We start from the raw sequence: 22,089 nt of genomic DNA, 5'->3' as shown, positions 1-22,089 counted from the left end.
GAGGTACAGCTTCTGGCAGCTTCGCATTTTTACGCAGTGGGTAGTTTCTTGGAGGTGGTGGGAGATGGATTCGAGCTGAGCAAGACATCGGTTTCATGGAGTGTGGAGGCAGTGACCAATGTCCTTGTGCGTCATGCACAAGAATACATCAAGATGCCTGCGAGGAGAGAGGACATCATAGAGGCACACCAGGGCTTCCACACTATGGCTGGCAATCCCCAGGTGACTGGACTGGTGGATGGGACCCTTATCCCCGTGTCCAACCCGTCGATGGATGACCAGGCTTTCGTCTGCCTGAAGGGATATTCCGCCATCAACACCCAAGTGGTGGTGGACCACAGAGGGCTCTTTGTGGGTGTTGTTACCAAGTGGCCCGGCATAACGCACGACAGTTACATCTGGGCCAACTCGGCTGTGGGACAAGATGCTGCCAGAGGAGCATTTGGCAGAAGTTTTTTCCTTGGGGATAGTGGCTACCTGCTCTGAAGCTACTTGCTGACATCAGTGGCTGTTCCCACAACACACGCCAAGCAGGAGTACAACTCTGCCCACATCCTCACCAGGGGCTTGGTTGAACGCACCATTGGCCATTGGAAGCTCTGGTTCTGATGCATCCATTGGTCGACGGGAGGACTGAACTTCAACCCTGCAAAATGCTGTGCTGCCATCATCATCACACAACATTGCTGTCCATGCACAAAGAGAATGAAGGAGAAGATGACGACGCATATGATGATGGTGTCAACCCCCGTTCTGAACACCGTGCAGCACTGCACAACGCCGGTTTTCAAACAAGACGAAACATGAACATTTTTGCCTGAAGTTTCCTGATTTTTTTCTCCTCCACGTTTCCTGTGCAAATGGTCCATGTCCCACAGTCACCAAAGCATCACAATGACCCTTTATGTCTCCCCACAATAAGCCCACTATCATAAAGTGTGGCACCAAATTCATTTTTTAAAAACAATTAGCCAATAAAATATAGGGTGGCCAAGATAGGCAAAACTTGTAGTCGAGGGAGACAGAAAACATGTTGGCTAAGGGGATACGTCTGTTGTTAGCTTTAATATGGTGAGTCACCTCCACCTGCTGCGTGATGGACCTTTCCTTATATGGACACCTTTCCTTATATGGACATGAGTGAATCTCTTGAGCGCACTTGGCGCACTTCTGCAGCTCAGCGTTGTCTCTTGGAGACTGCAGAAGCACGCTCAAGAGACCCTCATACCTTTTTGTTCCCAATCTCTAAAGTTCAAATAAGTTTAATAAGTTTAATAAGTTTAAAATAAATGAGAAGTTGCAAAGATGTAATCACATATCAAGTGTTGCCCTTCATTTTAACAATGAAAAGCGGCATGGTTTTACTGCAACTTCAAGAGTTTGACCCCAAATGTTTGCCCTACTGCACAGGGAATTTACATTAACTAATGCTGTGAATATTTACACATTTCTCTGTGATACACATACAAAAATAATCATGAACAGATCAAAATTTCAATTTCTAAATGTAGGGGAATTCATATTCCTCTATGTTGTTGTTGGTAATTTTTATGACCTGTGTGTGATGGTGATGTATGCATTATAGACAGGGCTCCTTTCCTCCTATGGTTAATATCTTATTTGTATTTCCTTTTAATAATATAAGTTGAGAAAAAAAAAAACATTTATTACTCTAAGACAAGTTTTGAACATGCGTTTACTACACTTTGGTGTGGCTGTTCATGCATCTTCAGGGCATTCATTTTAAACTCATTCATGAGGTCAGATAAAATTCTAAAAAATATATATTATTCTATTATTAATTGAGGATAATATGCTGTGCTGATTTGCTTCTCTGTTCTTACTCATGAATAATTACATGTAAATGTTGGCTTCTGTCAGTCTTAACAGTACAAGAGGGGACCCTCTAGTACAATCTGAATTGTGTATACAATGAATTTTCTGGATAATATACATTATGTAGAAATTCTTGCACATTCTTGCACTTGCTATCTTGACAAGAAAAACTAATCTATTTGGATATGAATCACAGATCCCATAATTATAGTCAAAAATGTGACATTTACACTTGAAATTAAATAGATGCTGACATTTTAATGATGGAGTTACCTGCTAATGCCTCTGCCAGATCCATCATAAAAAGACCTTATAGGGTGCTTTTTTGAAGAGTGAACAAAGAGGGTTTCATGTGTAGAATCTTGTTCTGAATTTTGATTTTAAATCCAAAAAGCTATGTTGTATAGATTAACTGAATTCCCTTCTTGTTTTATGTAAATGGGAAATGAAATATCCTGTGTGTAGATGGAGCCTCTCTCAGAATCAACATTACAGGAAGCAGACCTTTAAAGAAGGCTTCATGTATGGAATTGTGTTTTGAAGTCTGACTCTAAAATAAATAGATTTTATAGATGGACCAAAGTGTGTATGTAACATAGTTAAATAAGGTTCATATTAAAAGTAATGTTTAAATCCTGCTACATGGGAACACAGTGCCATCTGCTGTTTTTAATCCGTACCTGCAGTTAATAATAGTAGCAAAGGATTATGGGTAATCCTCAAAGTAACGGATGATTTGCACTGAGGTAACGTATCTGTGAATGTCTGTGGACAAAACAATGATAAAACTTGTAAAAGCACTTCAAACTTAAAGCTGACTGTGTTTCGTTTAATATTGGATGTTTAATTTTAATTGTGTTAAATTTTTGTTGAGTCACCTATGGGTTTTTATGTGTTTTATTGCGAGTAAAAACATCGCTAGCTTAAAGTAACGTATGCCGTCTCTCCAGAGAGAGAGCATGCGCCATTGTCCACAAGCAATGATGATTATGCTCTGTCATCCTTTGTCTTAACTGCAGGTACGTGTGTACCTTGTTTTATATTGTTGTTATATATTTCAGGAATTGTAGTAACATTTTTTTAAGAAAATGTTGAATTTATTTTGTGTTTAAAAGAAAAGAAAGTAACAGTCCAGTAATGAGATCTATTATAAACTGTATGTATATTTTTTATACACATGAAATTAAGCAATAATAAAAGTAACCGATGATTTGCATTGAGAGAGAGAGCATGTGCCGTTGTCCACAAGCAATGATGATTATGCTCTATCATCCTTTGTCTTAACTGCAGATAAATGGAATAAATCTGACTGATACCAACCTAAAGAAACAGCTCCAAGAGATTTATTAAAAAGACATCACACACAGAGGTCACATATATATTGAATGAAGTCCCCTCTTTGCTTGTACAAAATGACACACGTCCATGCTTGAATATGATGCAGTGATATACACACTCCTTCATGGATGTGAATAAGGTGTCTGGCTTCTATGAACAAAAAAAAAATTGTTAATAATATCCACTAAAGCTTATCCTCTATATTTTTTTTTACAGAGACAAAAAAATCACCAGAGTGGTGTATGTGTAGAATATGTAATGATGCAGGATTCCACTGTTACATAGGTTTGCATGTACACACACACACACACACACACACACACACACACACTCTCACAAACACCTTATTGCTCTTAGATAAGTATTCTTAGTTTGATTGTGTTTTGTTTTGCTTTGCAAATAGTGTAAATAAATGCTTTTGTGAATGAACCTGCTGGTCTGATTAATGTTGTACAAGAGAAACTGCTAACCTTTTCTATGTAAAACTCCATATCCTTTATTAATCTAATTACTAATCTCAGTACCAAATTGATGGAGACTGATATTTTATAAATTAGCCATCATTTCTTCTTTTTTGAAGACTGGTGCCCCTGAGGAGGATTTGATGAAAATTAAATCCTATATTGATATTATTGATAGCACAAAATTAGTAAAAATCCAACATTTTATGGAGCCCCTTTTGTTAAGTACCACATAGCAGAACATTTTTAGAGCCCCATGTTTAAGACAGCGGGCCAAAAATCTTTGGTGTACCAGTGTGAGGCACAACATTAGTAAAGTGTGAAACAGACAAGGCAAGACTGGAAATTATCAGGGCTCTAAGTTGAGATACAAGATTTGGCTTCAAATCTGTACTGGGAGTGTGGAGCCAGTAAATGATTTTTTGAATGCTTGTGGCCAAGTAGTAGTAGCAAAGATTTAGTTAAGCTAAGCCACTCTTTAAGTTAGTCCTCTGTAGCAGTTCTAATTGTATTCTAGGTATTTTAATCTTCTATATGAATGAACTGAAAGCTTTATCACATATTCGAAAAAAAATGTTAGCAAGATAAATTGGGATGTTGAAGTAGAGAAATTTGGGAGGCACATGCATTTTAATACAGTTCAATTTTCCTGCCTGTTTCAAAGAATTGTTGATAAAGGCTCTGCATGTCTCTTGTGACATTAATGCCCAAGTATTTGAAACCATTTCTAGACATTTGGAATGGTAAGTCATTGTCCTCTATTTGACAAGCCGGGTCATTAATGGGGTAACATTCACTTTTACACGAGTCTAGCTTATACCCATAAAATGTGCAAAATCTCTTCAAAACATGAATATGAGGTACACTTAAAATAGGTTCTAATATATACATAAATTATTCATCAATATATAATGATAATCTATATTCTTCTCTCTTTCTATGAATTCCACTAATTGATGGCAATGGTTTGAGTGTGATAGATAAGGAGTCTATGACTAAGGCAAATAGCAGTGGACTGATTGGGCATTGCTGATAGGTCCCCCTTGGTAGCTGGAAATACCATGATTGCTTACCATTTGTAATTACAGAGGTGCTAGGTGAGGTGTATAAAAGTTTTATCCATGAAATAAAATTAGGACCCATACCCATTTTTTTGAAGTGCAACAACTGTGTGTTGGTGTTAGTGTCAGCGTTGTGTTTCTTGCCAAACAGTTCTGTCAAAACTGAATTTTCATACAGTTTTGAGCTACCTTTTTATGGCACACTTTTTAGACTTTTTGTTCTTGATTGTTTTTAACTACACTTTTTAATCAGAGCAAGGATTTTAGCAATCGGACGCTTTGATCTCAAGTAAACTAAACAAGTAAACTAAACAAACTGAGCACAGTGGTCATGGCTTCCATCGGGCTGTCAAAGCTGTGTCTACCTTAGCAAGAAGACTGTTGAGCTGGAGCAGAGGACAGGACAGGACACCTGGACACTATCCTCTTCGGCACGGTACAAGTGTCTGCCAACGGTGAAGAGCTGGAGGTCACATCTTCTTGTTTGGCTGATGCTCCCACTCCTCTGGCCACAGCCTATATGCTGCCTGCTGCCGCTCCAGTTGCAGGCTCTTGTCCTCCTGCACCTGTTTCTGCTGCTGCTCCGGCCACTGCTACTGCTGCTCCAGTCCCTGGTTCCACACTGTCTGCTGCTGCTGCTCCGGTCCCTCATTCGTCTTTACCTGCTGCTGCTGCTCCTCTGACTACTGGCTTCACGCAGCCCACTACTACGGTTCCGGTTGTGAGTTCCACTCCACCTGCTGCTGCTTCTGCTCTGGCCACTGCTACCACTGCTCCGGTAATTGGCTCTATGCAGCCTGCTGCTACCACTGCTGGCTCTGCTCCAGCCACTTTCCCCGAGGACCCCTGGCTTTGGCTCAGGGCTAAACCCAAAGCCCCAGTCAGGTCCATTTCTTCATACCCGGACTCCTGGGTTGTTGTCAGCGACCGCAAAAGGAAGGGAAGGTTGTCATTTTGTACTCCCACAGCTTGTGATAACGAGCTAAATAACCGCTACGACATCCTGGATTTATTTATGAATTTCCTCCACTGGCTGGGAACCCAGGGCCTCCCCCTTTACCTCCCATGATTTTAAATGAGCCCAGGGGATCTCCACCGTTCCCAGCCTTCCTGGCGAACATACCTGGATGAACTGGTCATCCCACACCTTGCTGTACACAGCGGAATTTCACCCCAGCTCCATGGGGCTCTTCTGTCCGTCTTCCCTCATTTGCTCCTGTACCGAGTACACAGTCCCATACACCACAAGCTGCATCTCCTGCCACCCTGGTTATCAATGATTGAATTATCAGGCATGACGATTGGCAGAGACACTTTTTTTCCTGGTGCTAAAGTCCTGGTGAAAATCCCCAGTCTCTGGGCAGTATCTCTGCACTAGGAATGTTGTTATCCATGTTGGATGCAATGACATCTCCAACCAGACTTCTGAAATCTTAAAGCAGGATTTTAGCAGGCTTCTTCACATGTTGAAAGATTGTGGAAAGCGTATTTTCAATTCCGGACCCCTGCCACCACTGGGCCACAGCGTTGGCCATTTAGCTGTATCCTCAGCCTCCATACATGGCTCTAGTCTGTCAGTGCAGCACACAGGGTGGTTTTGATTGACACTTTTAAATTCTTCTGGAAATGTTCTTTGAGCAATGGTATCCAACCTAGCAGGCTGGATGCATGTATCTTAACAGACTACATATTTTACTCAGTTTTAAATGCCCCCACAGTTTGATTATTGTCTACCACATGCTCAGATGGCCAGGTGTGCTCATCACAGGTCACTTACAGTCACCAACTACTGGCCGATTTCTTCTCTGCACAGCTGTCATCATCCCAGTCAGGTGTTGGCTCACCAGCTCCCCCTTGTGCTCAGGTGGTTTTGAGACCAATACACTCTCCTCTACTGGTATGTACATCAAGGCCTTCCTCAGGTTCACAGGCGTTAAAGTCTGACCTCAGTGCTCATCTAGTGTAACATTCTATTCTACACCCAATCCTTACTGCTTTAGATTTTAAGAATAGGAGAGGGCTGGGTTTAATTCACTTATATATTAGTAGCATTTCTCAGCATGAAAAGCTGGATCAGTTGAAAATTTTAATGGCACATACAGATCCTGATATTGTAGTTTTATCAGAATAGACATAAATATAAAAGGAAGAGGTGTGGCCATTTATTCGAGAGCTTGTCTTACTTGCACTGTTCTGAAAGCCGTCTCATTGGAGAAATCTGAGGAAAGTTCTTGACACTGAAAGGGTCTATAGAACAAAATAATTCTATTATTGTGGTTGGAATGTACAGACCGCCTGCTTCTCCCTCTGCTATTAATGAGATAGCAGATGTTTTAGCTCCTTTTAAAGATTTGAGCTGATTGTACTAGGTGATTTCAACTTAACCCTCATACTGTCTTCCCATTTACTGTGCACCTTTTATCCTCCCGGGTCAAAATTGACCTAGTCTGGTTTGACTGCTTTTAAAGCATGAAGTATAAATGATCACCAAATTCTGTTGCTCCTTTTTAGTCAACTTGTTTCCAACTCATTACCACAAATTTTAAACTTTTTTACACTTTTTTTTTTATTATACTTAATTTATGGACAGTACACCTCCTTTACATGAAATTATAGCATGTTTTTAAATTGGTTGAGCTCTGAGTATTTAAAAGAAATGTGTGGTAATATTAATCTTTTACACATAATTACTGCCCCTACCAGGACAAACTTAAAGGACACCTCTAAGTCATCTCTTCTTGACTTAATTTTAACAGAAAAGAAAAAGTTACAGACACAGTAGTGTTAGAACTTGGTTTTAGCAACCACTGTACAATAGCTTGCATCAGAAGTACCAGAATAAGAAAACAATGCATGGTATCCAGAAGAAATATCAAACATTTTGACGAACAAACTTTCAACTTGTAAATCATTCAACTCAATAGTTGTAACAAGTATGCACCTTTTAAAAAATATAGAATACAGAATAGGTCAAGACCCTGGTTTTCATCAGAAATTTCTTCTTTGATCAAAGGGAGAAATTAAGCCTGGACTGGTCACTTATTTACTTTCAGACAGCTTAGAAAGAAATGTACATCTGCAATAAGAAAGGCTAAATCTTATTATTATTTAAATCTAATCCCAAAATCATATTCAAATCCAGCAATTTTCTGGAAGGCAGTAACTTCTCTTAAGCTTAAGTATTCCATCCCATTTCCACTTGCTTTCTTTTAATATGGGCCCCTATCAAACTCGGTCCAGGATTATGTTACAGGTACTGGCTATTTTTACTGAGCTTGGAAAATCGCTTTCCTCATTTTTATCCATAGAGCAATTTAAATCTTTAACTGTATCACATATTACTTCTAGGTGTTCCTGTTTTGCCTGATTAATGGTTTTACTGTTTTTATTTACTATTGATGCTTTTATTTATTTTTTTAATTTTCTTTGCCTTTTTCTGTGTCTAATGCTTTTATTTTTTATTGTTTTACTCAGCTACATTGTAAAAGACGTTTCTATCTTAATGTATTTCCGAGTTAAAATAAGGTTCAATGAATGAATGAAAATAAATATCCACATTAAACCCTATCAAACGTTTCTTTGCATTCAGCGAGATAAACACCTCAGGTACCTCACTGGACACAGGCGAATGAATAATATTTACCGGCGGTAATAAAACCAAAATAAAACCTGTTTGGTCCACAGAGATCACATGCATTGTGGTTTCTAGGCATAAGGCAAGAGCATTGGCTAAGATCTTCACATCACTATGTAGAAGATGGGTCTACATGAACCAGGGTCTGGGCTAGCTTTACCTGGCTTAAGCACAAGGATAACTGATGCTTCAGTCAGTGTATGTGGCGGCCACCCACATACGCTCATTAATCATAACAAGTAAAAGTGTATATAGTTTGTTGTAGAATTTTGTTTAAAGAAAACTATAAGTTACCCATCTGGGCCAGGCGTGTTACCATTTTGCATTGCCATTACTGCATTAATAATCGCTGTACATTTTAACACGAGTTCGGTCTCAGTTCTGTGAATTGTATTTATAGAAGGAGCTGAAATTGTTGCATAGTGTTCCATATCAGACATTTGTCATTTCTGATGTATCTAAGCAGCACATAGGTTGATGTGCTAAAAGACGGCCAGCTTTGTTGCCATGTTCTTAGATATATCCCCGCAATTTTAAGAGGAGTCGTTCAGTCAGTTGATAACAAATTATACTGTGTTTGAAGGTCCAGCCTCCTTTTACTGGGCTCAGGTGAAGAGGAGATAGAGTATTGAGCATTCAGCATATTTATTGATTTAATAAGCTATTCTTTTTTAAAGGTCCAGTGTGTAATATTTACAGGGATTTACTGACAAAAATGGAAATATATTATACATAAGTATGCTATTTCTTATTATCAATCAACGTAAATTCATATTCTTTATGCTTACGTTACCTTACAAATAGCCATTTATAGTTAAATAGGGAGCGGGTCACCTTTTATGGAGGCTGCCATCTTGCGCCGCCATGTTTTCTATGGCTGTGCAGAGTGGACACGTTACGTAAACTCTGCAGCGTAAATATGGATGACAAAGAGGGGTCAGATAATGATGTTTACTGGCAAACTATTTTGTTTTCTGAAGGCTGGCAACCACAGTTTTGACCAGTGGATGATCATAGTTGTTATTTACCACAAGGAAAAGAAGTAGACTATGAACTCTTATCCTCAAAAAAGAGAAAACATGAAGAAACCAAATGGCAGTGTGAGAGGAGATGGCAGAAAACAAGGATTAACATTGGTGTGGCGTTTACCACATGGAAATCACTGATGATGGACTGTTTGCACAGTAACATGGAAGTTGCCTTTTTTTCTGGGCAGGTAATTCATCCTACATATGTAATTGCAATTTTTTATGAGATCACTTCAGGTAACGATATAACATGGCCATCGGCATAATTAGAATTACTCACACAATTAAGATTTCACCCTGTGATCCTGTCGATAATATATATTTGTTACCATGATTGTAATTTTGCATGTTGCTTCAGAAGTATGATCAGGAGCTGAAATATCCGGTGGCATTACCACAGTCAGCTCACGGCTGCTTGAAATTATTGCCTGTTAAAGTGTAGAGCTAATCTGATTTATGAGTTATAGTGATAATTTAGTGTGGTTATGTATGTCCAGGTGAGCCATTCCTCTCAGCACCATTGATTCTAACAGGATGTATTACAGGTGTGTATGACTGTGTCATGTAACTTGTATTTTCTTTATGTTTCTCCAGGTATGAGAGACGTCCTGTAACATCACCTCCTATGAAGGGAAAACCTTTTGATGTCACAACTCCAGCTTTATCTACCATCAGTGCTCGTTCCACTGGGACAGACAGGTAAATCATCACAATGAAATAACTGTGCTGTCCTCACAGGTTTGATCATCAACAAAACGTTGCTAGTTAATAGGTTTTTCATTAATAGTTTGTTAACTGTTGTATTGAACATGCTGTGGTTATTTTTTATTACTATATTACTTGTTATTATTTGCCTATACATTCATCGTAATGATGTAAGATAAGTCATAACGTGACTGTATGTTACATCATGGGTATTTTACCATTGTTGCACCATTGTTGGCTTCGAGTTGTGGCGGCCGGTCAATAGGGGGCGCTAGGGCACCACCCCACCTCTCCCCACATCTTAAAACTTCAGTGAATAAAACTTAATTACTTTAAAATTTATTCTGTATATTTCTTTAAATGAGCAGTGACAATAATGTGTAGGTAGTGAGTAAAATGGATCATCTGCACTAAAATGTGCTGTTAAAAGTGTTTTACGATGTCTGAAGTTACAGATAGGCTATGTGTTTCCGGCTTGAGGCGCAATTTTTTCTCTTGCTATAAGTTGTACATGTGCAGTTTGTCTCAATACAGGAGATAGAAGCTTGGTGGGGCGCACAAAACCTGCACCCTCAGTATTCATCTGAATGCTGCTGTTTTACACATGTCAACTTCTGGGTCTCAGTGGCAAGCAACTGGCTTGATGTACATGTGACAATTAATACAGCAGAGTTGTCAGAGTGCGTCAGCTGCTACAATGGAAACATAAAATCTGCAAAGTCACCAGAAACAATGTGTCTTGAGAGGAGAGTGTTAGAAGAGAAGCTCAGAGTTAAAGAACTTGGACCTGATCAGCTGACATCATGAAACAACAAAAATCAAATGACAATGATAAACTCTCTGTGGAGAACATAGTAACAGTAGAACTCAGCCTCTGGGACCAGGTGATCTTCAGACAGGTATTCAAATCCTTTAGTTCAGTAAAAACACCAATACCGCACCGTGAAAACAGGTAAAAGTCCTGCAGTCAAAACCTTACTTGAGTAAAAGTATGAGTATTATCAGCTGTCCTCAGTATGAAAAGTAAAAGTAACCACTGTGCAGTAAAATGTTCCCTGTCAGTAACTAGTAACTATACCTGCCACATAAATGTGTTGGAGTAAAAAGGTTAAGTAGAACTATAAAATAATATAATATGGATGTAATTTGAAATTAGACTTAGGTAAAGTCCCGAGTAAATGTACTTAGTTTACATTACCCCACTGGAGATGACAGAAGCTGAATGTGTGGTTTTGGTCTTTTACAAACTTTTAAATAGTTGCTGTTTTATGCAGAAAAGTGTGTGACACACCTTAAAGTAGGTACTTTATATGAATCTATCAAAGACATTTAACCACAGTCTCTGAGACATTTACATCTCTCAGAGAGAATTTATGGACAAAAAGTAAATTTTAAGCCACAAGATGGCAATTTTAATTAATTAATTTATTCTTAAATCTTATTAGTTTCCAATAGATTTTAGTGTGTTTATAATTTTCTTCCATTGTCTGAAGGGTTGTGGTATCAGATTTCTTTCATACTTATTGAGGTACTTTTTTCCTATTTCAGTCTTTCAGTACAAATTGTAAAATAAAATATAATTATTATAAATGATTTGCACTAATTGAAGTACTTTAACTTACCTTAACAAAGCAACTTTAGGTTAGGTTTAGGTTATAAAACATGTTCATTTAGTTCTGCAAGTATTGTTTGGGTTGAAAATCTGTGTACTCTAACATCTTCATGGAATATAGTTGAATACTCATGTATGACATCACTATGTATATTTTGTTTCTCTCCTTAAGACAGCAAAGGCAAAAGGACAGTCTATTCTTCTCAACTAGCCATACGCCATTTGGGATGCCACGATGGAGGAGCCTTGGACCAGATGACTCCAGAAGGTTCAGTTTGGTGACCCCAATACAGGGATCCACCACATCAGAACTGGTGCAGACACAAGTCAGAAGAGGTCTACATAAGTGACACAGATTTATTTGCCTTTATTGTAGCATATTAACCGGCCCTGTAAATCATATTTTTGGTGAAATATTATTTTGATCACATTGCATAAAAATAATAAAATAATATTCTAACTAAATGTATTCTGACACTGTCTTGAAAAGGATCGACACTGGAATGAATTAGACAGGAAGTCACTGTGTTTCATCCAACAACAAAGAGCTGAATCAGTGTGTTTCTCAGGGAGGACCACAGGATGAAAGAGCTGGAGCTCAATGATAACCTCCATAACCTCACAACTTTTAGTGTTCAAACAGACAAATGTCTCAACAGCTTCTTCTGTCTTTATCCAAGTCAGCTCTGATGACAACATAATTAGTTGTTGATGTCCATGTTTGTTCACTAAAAGCTGCAAGTAGTGGTTGTACACCAACATTTCTACTTCTATTCACAACACAAAGCAAAGTGATCTTTTTTATATTCATCTTTTCATTCCAAACTGTGAGGGATAGCTGTTCTCTGTAAGGATAATGCACATTAGTGTAACCTGAAGTAGAAATTAAAATTTACAGACATTGCAGGGAAGTATCGTCATGATCACTGTATAATTGTAAGCATGTTCATATATACATCACTGCAAAAAAATAAATCATGTACATCTGATGATCAGCTTTTTTAAAAAAAATAGTTATCGTCCACATTTCAGTCATATAAATAACAGTCTAAGAATATCAACATGTAAACTACAAATGTCATGTAAAGAGTAGCTGAAGCAGGGTGATTCTCAGTCAGGACCACAGAATGATGAACTCACAGCTTTTAGTCTTCAGTTCAAACAGACAAATGTCTCATCAGCTACTTCTGTCTTTATCAAAGCAACTCTGATGAAGACAGAACAAGCTGCAGAAATGTTTGTCTGTTTGAACACTAAAAGCTGAAAGTTTATGATTATCAGACAGCATTTCTCCTTGTATTGTCAAGACTGACAGGGATGACCAAGACTGTTTGTGTAAATAATTTAAATTGGTGGTGTCATTATTGTCAGTGGTATTTTTTTAGATTCATGTTTGTACAAAATTGTAAGGTACAGCTGACCCTGTAATGATAATATACATTAGCGAAGCCTGAAGTGGTCATGAAAATGTACCAACACTGCAGGAAAGAACTTCGTATAAAAGTACATATTTGTATGTATATAATTGTAATAAATACAGGAGGTATATCTAATTATCATCTTTTATTAATTGCACTTACAATTCAATGTAACATTGAATAATGAATGAATTGAATTTCACTGTACCCTTGCAATGACAATAAAGCTTCTTAATCTTAATAAATAATGGACTGAATAAATAAACCATATATGTAATATAAGCAGAAAAATGTGAAAATATGGAACATACTTTGCAAAACAGACATAAATAATCTATATAATCTAGAACAAATAAAACTTTTGGTTGATTCCCTGATGACATATACACAGGTTAGTGAGTACTTGTGGTCCTGTATTGAAACTCCAGAGGGCCTGGAAGGAAACTCAGATTCTGGGTATGAAACCTGTCTGATGTCCAGTGGGATCAGAGAACTTGTCCCTGATGCTCCAAACGCAGCAGCTGGGGATGATAACCTCAACCCCAGGCCCCCTCAACATGTTCCTACAGTTACCACAAGTACGCCATGATACCCTGGTACTCCAGTAAAAGGTGGGGCACCATGCCTGAGCTGATGCATCATCAGGGCATCAAATAGTCCTGCTGCCTCCTCAGGAGCTGTGTGGTGAGCTGCCTGTGCTCCTCCAGGGTCATCTCTTCAACAAGTCTCTGAAGAAATAATACACAGGAAATATACATTCAAGGTTAATGACATGTTTGATGTTATGTTGGTAATATGCTAATATCACTGCAGTTTATGATGTACAGACTGTTCAGAGTTGCTCAGAGTAACATGTGCTGCAGTATTTCTTATCATTTACTAATGTCCCAGGTAATGATGACTCGCCTTACTCTGAGTTTACAAGTTATTCTGAGATTACTATTCAAATGACATACAACACTAACACTGCTACAAGTAGAACACAGAGCTGTAAATATAGCTTTGTGTTGGATTAATATTATTCATATTCATATTCATATTGCTCAGACAAGGAATATAACACAGTAATTTTCTAAATGCATACCTTCGTTACTTCTCTTCGGCTCCTTTGGAAAGCTTCAAATTGCTCCTCTTCATTTTCCAGCGAAGCCTTCACTCTGGTTACCCTGCCCGCACCTCTCCCTCACCTGGCCCTGACTGCACCATAATCTCGGCCTCTCTGCTCCCTCTTTCTCTCCCTCCTCCTTGCCCTCTAACCCCCAGCCCGTAACTGAGACTTTAATTCTGTGAACGGGGAATAAATATGTGTCCAGCCGTAACTATCCTACTATCACACTAAACAATTACTTCGCCAGTGTCGGCGTGTATCACCATGCAAAACCGCTCGCCAAATCACAACCACATTGTAGAGTAAATAAATTATATTCACCATTTTACATGAAAGTTGTGACCTATAGAGACTAACAATGAAACAGTTTCTAAAATTATCAGTAAACAAACCTCATCACTTGAAAGACTAGGTGATGCGAGTGTTATGCCATTTTGTCACATGACGGCCTCCTTACACTTGAAAAGGCAGTGGCGGTGTATGGGGAAATCCTCTTGGTTGCAATCTGCATTCTGACCACTAGATGTCACTGAAAATTACATACCTCTCCTTTAATTCTTGGAATTTTGTAAATTTTGGCAAAACACAAAATAATCTCACCTCTGATTACAACTTTTAGGGTTTCACAGAAAAGTGAAGGGGAAACATCTATTCTATTGGATTTTGTGAAGTCCAATTTAATTTTGGGATATCAATTCACAAAAAGCATTATTAGTCAGTGGATTTTTGTCTGATTTCCAAGGAGGCTTTCCAGTTTGTTAAGAGGAAATGTAAGATCTAGTAACACTGGGGCATGATCTGATTCAGTAATAGTTAAATATTATATTGTGACAAGGGGAAGCAGGGTTTTGTCAATAAATAAGAAATCTATTCTGCTATATGAATGATGCACTGGGGAGAAGAAGGAAAAGGACTTACTTTGTAAAAATAAAACATGCCAGGGTTCAACACTTCCTATTTGATCCATAAAGACTGAAAGTAATTATTAATTATTAATTAATTATAAGTAATTAGTAATTTTTGAAGGGTCTGTAGATTTAGGATTGGAATACTCAGGTATTTATACAGTACTATTTGTAGTATTGACCTGAGGAATGATGGTGATTCTGGAGCGCAGGTCATGAAGGCCGATTTGAGCAATGTTGATCCCATCAAGGAAGATTTGTCCCTTCGCTGCTTCAAGAATCCGGAAAATTCCCAAAGCTAGAGATGACTTCCCAGCTCCTGTCCTTCCAACAATCCCCACCTGCAAATTCATAATTTGAATCAATAATCAGTAAATACTGAGATAATAAGCTATTAATTACACACAATTGTTTCATAAATCTATTACTGGCAACAGTAAAGATTTTTTTTTTTTTTTTTTTTGTCATTGCTGACCTTTTCTCTGTCTTGGATGTCAATGTTGATGTTGTTTAGAGCCCACTCCAGACCTTTACGGTACTGCAGTCCATAGTCTTTGAACTGGATGCGTCCTGTGGTTGGCCAGGCTGCTGGCAGCAAACTGTCCTCATGGGTCCACGCTCCCTGGGGAGGCAAAGTTCAGTAACATAATCATCTCAGTAAGAAAACTAAAAACTGAGAACACTCAAGGAGGATACAAAATAAACAATAGTAAAACATGTCTACAATTTAGTTTCAGCAAATATTCTTAAAAGCTTCAGGCTTACAAGAGCCACAGATTAGTTTCCATATAAACCAGGTTCTGTTTCACAGCAGCAGACCTCTTTGGGTGTGTTGTCATACTCTTTGACTCTCTCCACTGACACAATGTTGTTCTCCACATCAGTCCAGGACCGAACAATCCAGCTCAGGATTCCCGTCACCTGCAAAAGTACCAATGACACCATCATTTATCTTTCAGGTGACAAAGAAGTCCTGTTTAACCCTGCACCCACCCAGGCTTTCACTCAAGGCAATAGTACCTATGACTCAGTTCTACATTAAAACAAAGCAAAATAACACCAGGGAGATTGTTTTTCATTGCCCTCTTCTGGTTTCCTCACAGGGTCACAATTTTCCAGTTTGACCTCCTATACTGAATTCTCCTTAATACGTCTATGCTCACATCTCATTCTCCACAGTGAGTGAGAGACAGAGAGAGATTGAAACTACTAAGAGAAAGAAATAATTAAGCAAATTTCAGATGTCTTGGAAAGAATTCCTGTCTCCCACAGAAAATTTTAAAGGGGCACATTTTTTCTAGGCACTGCCCAACTGACATACCCCTGACCCCCACTTTAATTTCAAAATCCTCTCTATTTTAGAGGTCTCTAAGATGGCAAGTATGCTTATGACCTGCATGAAAACAATACAAGTTGCTGTGGTCTTTTCCTTAATGAATACTAATAATAATGAATTTGAATAGTAACTTCTTCTCAACCTTCTTCTGAGTTGAGAAAAAAACAAACAGGTGTGTGTGAGTCTCCCTAAGTTTGATAAAAGGTATATTTACAAATCTTTTTATGGCAAACAGCAAACATACTAGCTATAGAATAAGGCTCACTGGTTTCCGACAACTTCATGTCCATGTGTAATGTTATAAACATGCACTGAGATGTACATACATTCTGGATTGAATGTAAATAAAAGAAAAACATCTCCCTTTGCATTTTATCCTTTCCTGTTTTAAAGACAGTTGAGCTAACAGAGGTAAAAACACTTCTGTGAACCTGCAGGGAATGTGACACTGCCAATCCCACGATGCCTGGGCTAAGTTCATCTCGTCCTCGCACTGACAAGATGGCTGCAGCCAAAACCAACAGATTCCCCAAAAACTCCAGATTCACTGCCAGCCATCTGCCAGAAACAAATTTATAGTCAATACTGAATACAGAAACATGTACAACTAGATTGTCTCATCGTTGTATGCCTCTGCTACCCAGTCAAAAGGCATATATCCATGTGTAGCCAAACTTAAATAAAATGTGTAGTGAAGATTTTGGAGGAATTTCATAAAATACATATATATATATATATATATATATATATATATATATATATATATATATACATATACATATATATATATATATATATATATTATTTAATTTAATTAATTTATGTATTTTTTATTTAAGTTATAGCTACATAGGCATTTATAGGAACAAGCTGTCTTCACTTAGAGAGGTTTTACAGAGGACTGGTAGAGCTGAAATTATGATGTCACAATCAATTTGACCTTTGATATTTTGGATATAAAATGTCATCACCTCATCATCATAACCTATTAGACAAGCGAATTATGTCATAATTAGCAAATGAATTATTGAGTTGTGGCTGTTTTGTGATGTCATTTATACCAGAATTCTGTCCTGGTGTTCCTGAGCAATTGTATTCTCAAGAATGGGACAGACATGAGATTACAATGACCTTGACCTTTAACCTCCAAAGGTTAATTCATTTTTGAGTCAATTTGAGCCAAATTGAAAGAAATTTCACCAAGGTAAAGCGTAATATTGTGTTCAGAAGAATGGGGTGGATGCGTGTGTGGATGGACAGACAAACAGACAGCCCAAATGATACCTCTGACCATAGTTGTCACTGGCACAGGGGCATAATACAAATATGATGAGGTGAAACCACTTGACAGACTGTGATAAATATACGTATCAAGGTTTGTAGTAGGCAACTGGACTTGATAGCGTTCTTGAAGATGGATGTTGAGGCTTCTGTTCTCTTCAGGGGGCACTGCACGAACGCCCTTCAACTGGTGCGGGAGTATGAGAAGACTTCCAGAAAATTGGCGGACTTTAGAAACCATCTACGCTTCAATTTAAGATGCAGGCAAGAAAGGGTATTCCCCAACAGCCTACGCCTCGGCTCTTCTGTGAAAGGCCATAGAGCAGAGAAAATCTTACAGAAGGCGCAAACTCAACTACTTAATGAGAGAGTGAGACAGGTCCATTTCACCATTGATGTCCTCACAGTGAAGCTTGACCAGATTCGTGTTGATCTTACATCACTTCTTCCCAGTGAAGTTCTGGTGGAGGTCTCCAAGTTTGTGGAGAAAGCTCAGGCATCTCAGCACCTCAAGAGCAAAGAACACCAGCGAAACAAATTCCAGACACTGCTTTCACGTCTGAACAGTTCCTACAGAACACAAGAACTAACTTGGAGAAGAAATGACAGCAACACAACACAATCAGACACCAGTGACAAATAGGTTAAGAATTTATCAGACAGGAACCTCACACAACCTGAGAGGGAAGTTCTGGCCAAAGGTCTGAACTTTGCAGTAACACCAGAACAACTACCGGTGGTGGACCTCATTACATCAACTGAATCAGCCATCAGGAACAATGAGCTTACTATCACTGAGGCTGAGCAGCTCAGGTTAAAGGTCTTAGCTGCCCTCTCCAGCGCAAAGGCACCTCCCTCCAATCTGACCACCCAAGAAAAGAAGGCGCTGACATCTCTGCAAAGAGACTGGGACATCACTATTCTCCCAGCAGACAAAGGGAGATGTACGGTGGTGCTGAATACAACAAACTACCATTCTAAGGTGAATAGTTTACTCAATGACACAGCCACCTACAAACCACTTAGGCAAGATCCTACCAGCAGCTACAAGAAGAAAGTAGTCTGCCATTTAAAACAACTGGAGAAGCCTGTATAGCTGTATAGCTACCGTCTATACCCGGGAGAAGCCATTCCTCGTATCTACGGACTCCCTAGGATACACAAGGAGGGAGCCCCACTCAAACCCATCATCAGCAGTATCAACTCAGTCACTTATAACATTGCCAAACACCTGGCCACTATTTTGGTGCCTTTGGTTGGAAACACTCCATACCACATCAAGAACTCACAGGATTTTTCCACCAAAATCAGAGAAATGAAATTGGACCTAGATGAAACAATGGTGTCCTACGATGTTACCTCACTTTTCACATGCATTCCTATGACAGAAGCAGTTGCCACAGCAAGAGAACGGTTACTGCAGGACAAGACATTGTCCAACAGCACCAACCTCACCATGGACCACATTTGTGCCCTGCTTGACCTCTGCTTGAACACCACCTATTTCCAGGTCAACGGGGTTTTAACAGGCAAAAACATGGCTGTGCGATGGGCTCACCCATGTCTCCAATAGTGGCCAACATCTACATGGAAGAAGTAGAGAGCAGAGCCCTGCACTCCTTCAGAGGAACACCTCCAAGCCACTGGTTCAGGTATGTTGATGACACCCGGGTTAAAATAACGACACAGGAGGTTGAAGCCTTCACAGACCATATCAATGCTGTGGACAAAAACATCAAATTCACCTGAGAGGATGTCCGAGGCAACAGTTTGGCCTTCTTGGATTGTGCAGTGCACATTGAAGAGGACAGAAGCCTCAACATCCATGTTTACAGGAAACCCACACACACACGGACCAATATCTCCTCTTTGACTCACACCACCCACTGGAACACAAACTAGGGGTCATGAGAACCCTCCACCATAGAGCACAGACCATTCCAACCTGTACGGAGGGAAAGGATAATGAACAAAAGCACATCAGGGCAACGCTCAAAACCGGTGGTTACCCAAACTGGGCTTTCATCAAAACCAACAAAAGAAACAGGTCTGAGAGAGAATAAAACAGCATCCAAAGGAAAAACATTATTATTCCCTACATTGCAGGCGTTTCTTAAAAACTCTGGAGAATTTTTAACAAACATCACATCCCTGTCCATTTCAAGCCCAGCAACATCCTGAGGCAAAAATTTGTCCACCCCAAGGACAGAACACCCAGACACAAACTGGAGAATGTAGTGTATGCCGTCCAGTGCAGTGAGGACTGCACGGACCTGTACACTGGGGAGAGAAAACAACTGCTGAATATGCACATGGCACAACACAGTCCCAATGTCTGTATTTTGTCCAGGGAAGACAGATGGTTTGAGAGAGGAGTGAAAGAGGCCATTTTTGTTAATCTGGAATGGCCATCTCTCAACAGAGGAGGAGATCTAAGACACAATTTATCTGCCACTTACAGTGCAGTCTTAAGATCACTCCCAAGGCAGTTGGATACCCACCTGAAATCATGTGACCCTAAAAAGTCACATGATAGCAGAGTCCTTAACGACTCCCATTCACACCTCCCCCCAGGTGGAACTCATGAGTAACACAATGGAGGGGCGGGCACATGAGTCACATGCCCCCCTAGGTGTTAACGACCCCATTAGGTTTAATACCTGAACTCCCAAACCAGTCAGGCAGAACTGAAGAAGCCTCTTGGATGAGAGGCGAAATGTCTTCAAAAACTCTATCAAGTCCAGTTGCCTACTACAAACCTTGAAACAAATACCATGACCTTGATGACTGAGAATATTTACAGACATGTGATAAATATACTTCACATCTTTACACCAGATACAATATTTACACTATCAAAAAATTGTAGGAAAAAAAATGTCATCACCAATATCTTCAAAATACTGTCAAACATCAGAAATCTCTAAAATATGATCCACTGTAATTTGTTTGAAGTAGCCTGAATGAACCTGGTGGCGACAAAGCGCGGGAAATAAGCTTCCTGGTTGTTGTCAATGCGGTGATTGGCCTGCAGAATGAAGTGTTGCTGCTCGCCGAAGGCTCTGATGACACCAGCACCCTGCACAGTCTCATTGAAGTGGCTGTAGATTGGTGAGCGAGTGACTGCCTCCAGTCGTCGCAGCTGACATGACGACGTAACGTAAAAATTCTGGGGACCAGAAAAGTAGACAGTAACAATTTCAAAGAGGCTTCAGTTGAACCTCACAGATATCCATACAATGTCCAGGCAAAACCTTTACCTGTATGAAAATGTAGACACACGTAAGGGGCAGGAGCACCAGACCTGTGAAGGGTGTGGCCAGCAACAAAATGATGCAGACCTCCAGCAGTTTGAATAGGTAGCCCAGCATCATCTTCAGCCCATCAGGAATCATGCAGTCAATGGCATCAATCTCTTTGGAGAAGCGATTTAGGAGGTTCCCGCTGGGCGTCACCTCAAAGAATGACATGGGCGAGTGCATTACACTGTGAAGAAGATCGACGTGAAGGTGACGCGATGCTACAATACCACCCAATGCAATGGCAAGTGTCGTCCCAAACATGGCAATGCCTGAAATGCAGTTAGAGAGCACTCACTGACAGATTACTAACAGTAATACACAAAAAATTGTATTTACTTGAGTAAAGCTTTAATGTCCTTTAATGTGTCACATGGGTCTGAGCTTCCTGCATGTGATCAAAGCCTGAAAAAGCTTCTTCAGCCTTAAATCAGAAAACTAAAAGAACAGGAAATTTTACAGCAAAATTTTCAAACTAGTCTACCTTAAACTTAACTGCTTCAAAGTCAAAATCTGGTGGTAAGAAAGCAGCCATTATGTACTCATAGCAGAGCTGAAGAGAGCAAAGAGGACACAGACAGTGAGCAAGAGGATGCTGGACGAAAAAATGTGGGACTGGCTTTGAGTCCTGGGCCTAGTCAGTGATATTAGAAGCTTGCTATGCAAGTGCTGTTGCACTTGCTTGGTGTTTGGCTGTTAGCAAAGTTGTCCACACTCTAACTTTGGGTCAAAGGTAAAACAGTAGAAACAAATGAAAGTATACAGCTGTTCATATTTACCATAGCTGTGTATAAGTGAATTATACACTGTAGGGGGTACCAAATCACTAAAAATATCAAATCTGACATATTGTTGCTTTGAGAAACCAGGAAACTAACTGGACTAAACTCACATGCATTACCAATACAGCTGCCAGAATAAAAGGTCTCCCCCACACCCAACCTCATAGACTAAACAATAAAGCCACTGTATGCATTGTGTAACCCACATTAAAACGTGAATAAATGTAAATAGTTAATTAAAATGCAACAAGCAAGTCATTAATAGCATAAATAATCCATTTATTT

General features: G+C 39.3%; 1 protein-coding gene and 1 pseudogene across 1 annotated transcript in view; one reads left to right on the top strand and one right to left on the bottom strand.

Moving 5' to 3' along the window:
• The window catches only part of LOC146326257 (multidrug resistance-associated protein 1-like), a 144,810-nt gene that overhangs the window by 38,828 nt on the left and 83,893 nt on the right, over positions 1 to 22,089 (bottom strand). Inside the window, exons 22-27 of the mRNA XM_084722018.1 lie at positions 20,984 to 21,294; positions 20,693 to 20,892; positions 16,874 to 17,000; positions 15,926 to 16,027; positions 15,582 to 15,728; positions 15,289 to 15,447 (exon numbers count right to left, since the gene is read on the bottom strand). Coding sequence (XP_084578144.1) covers positions 15,289 to 15,447; positions 15,582 to 15,728; positions 15,926 to 16,027; positions 16,874 to 17,000; positions 20,693 to 20,892; positions 20,984 to 21,294 — 1,046 coding nt within the window. The remainder of the gene's footprint in view (positions 1 to 15,288; positions 15,448 to 15,581; positions 15,729 to 15,925; positions 16,028 to 16,873; positions 17,001 to 20,692; positions 20,893 to 20,983; positions 21,295 to 22,089) is intronic.
• LOC146326258 (uncharacterized) lies at positions 17,857 to 20,314 on the top strand (annotated as a pseudogene).

This window comes from Lutjanus erythropterus, chromosome 6 (genome assembly GCF_056507025.1).
Source record: "Lutjanus erythropterus isolate fLutEry1 chromosome 6, fLutEry1.hap2, whole genome shotgun sequence".
NCBI classification, from domain to species: domain Eukaryota; kingdom Metazoa; phylum Chordata; class Actinopteri; order Lutjaniformes; family Lutjanidae; genus Lutjanus; species Lutjanus erythropterus.
This window is presented reverse-complemented; position numbering and strand designations above follow the sequence as displayed.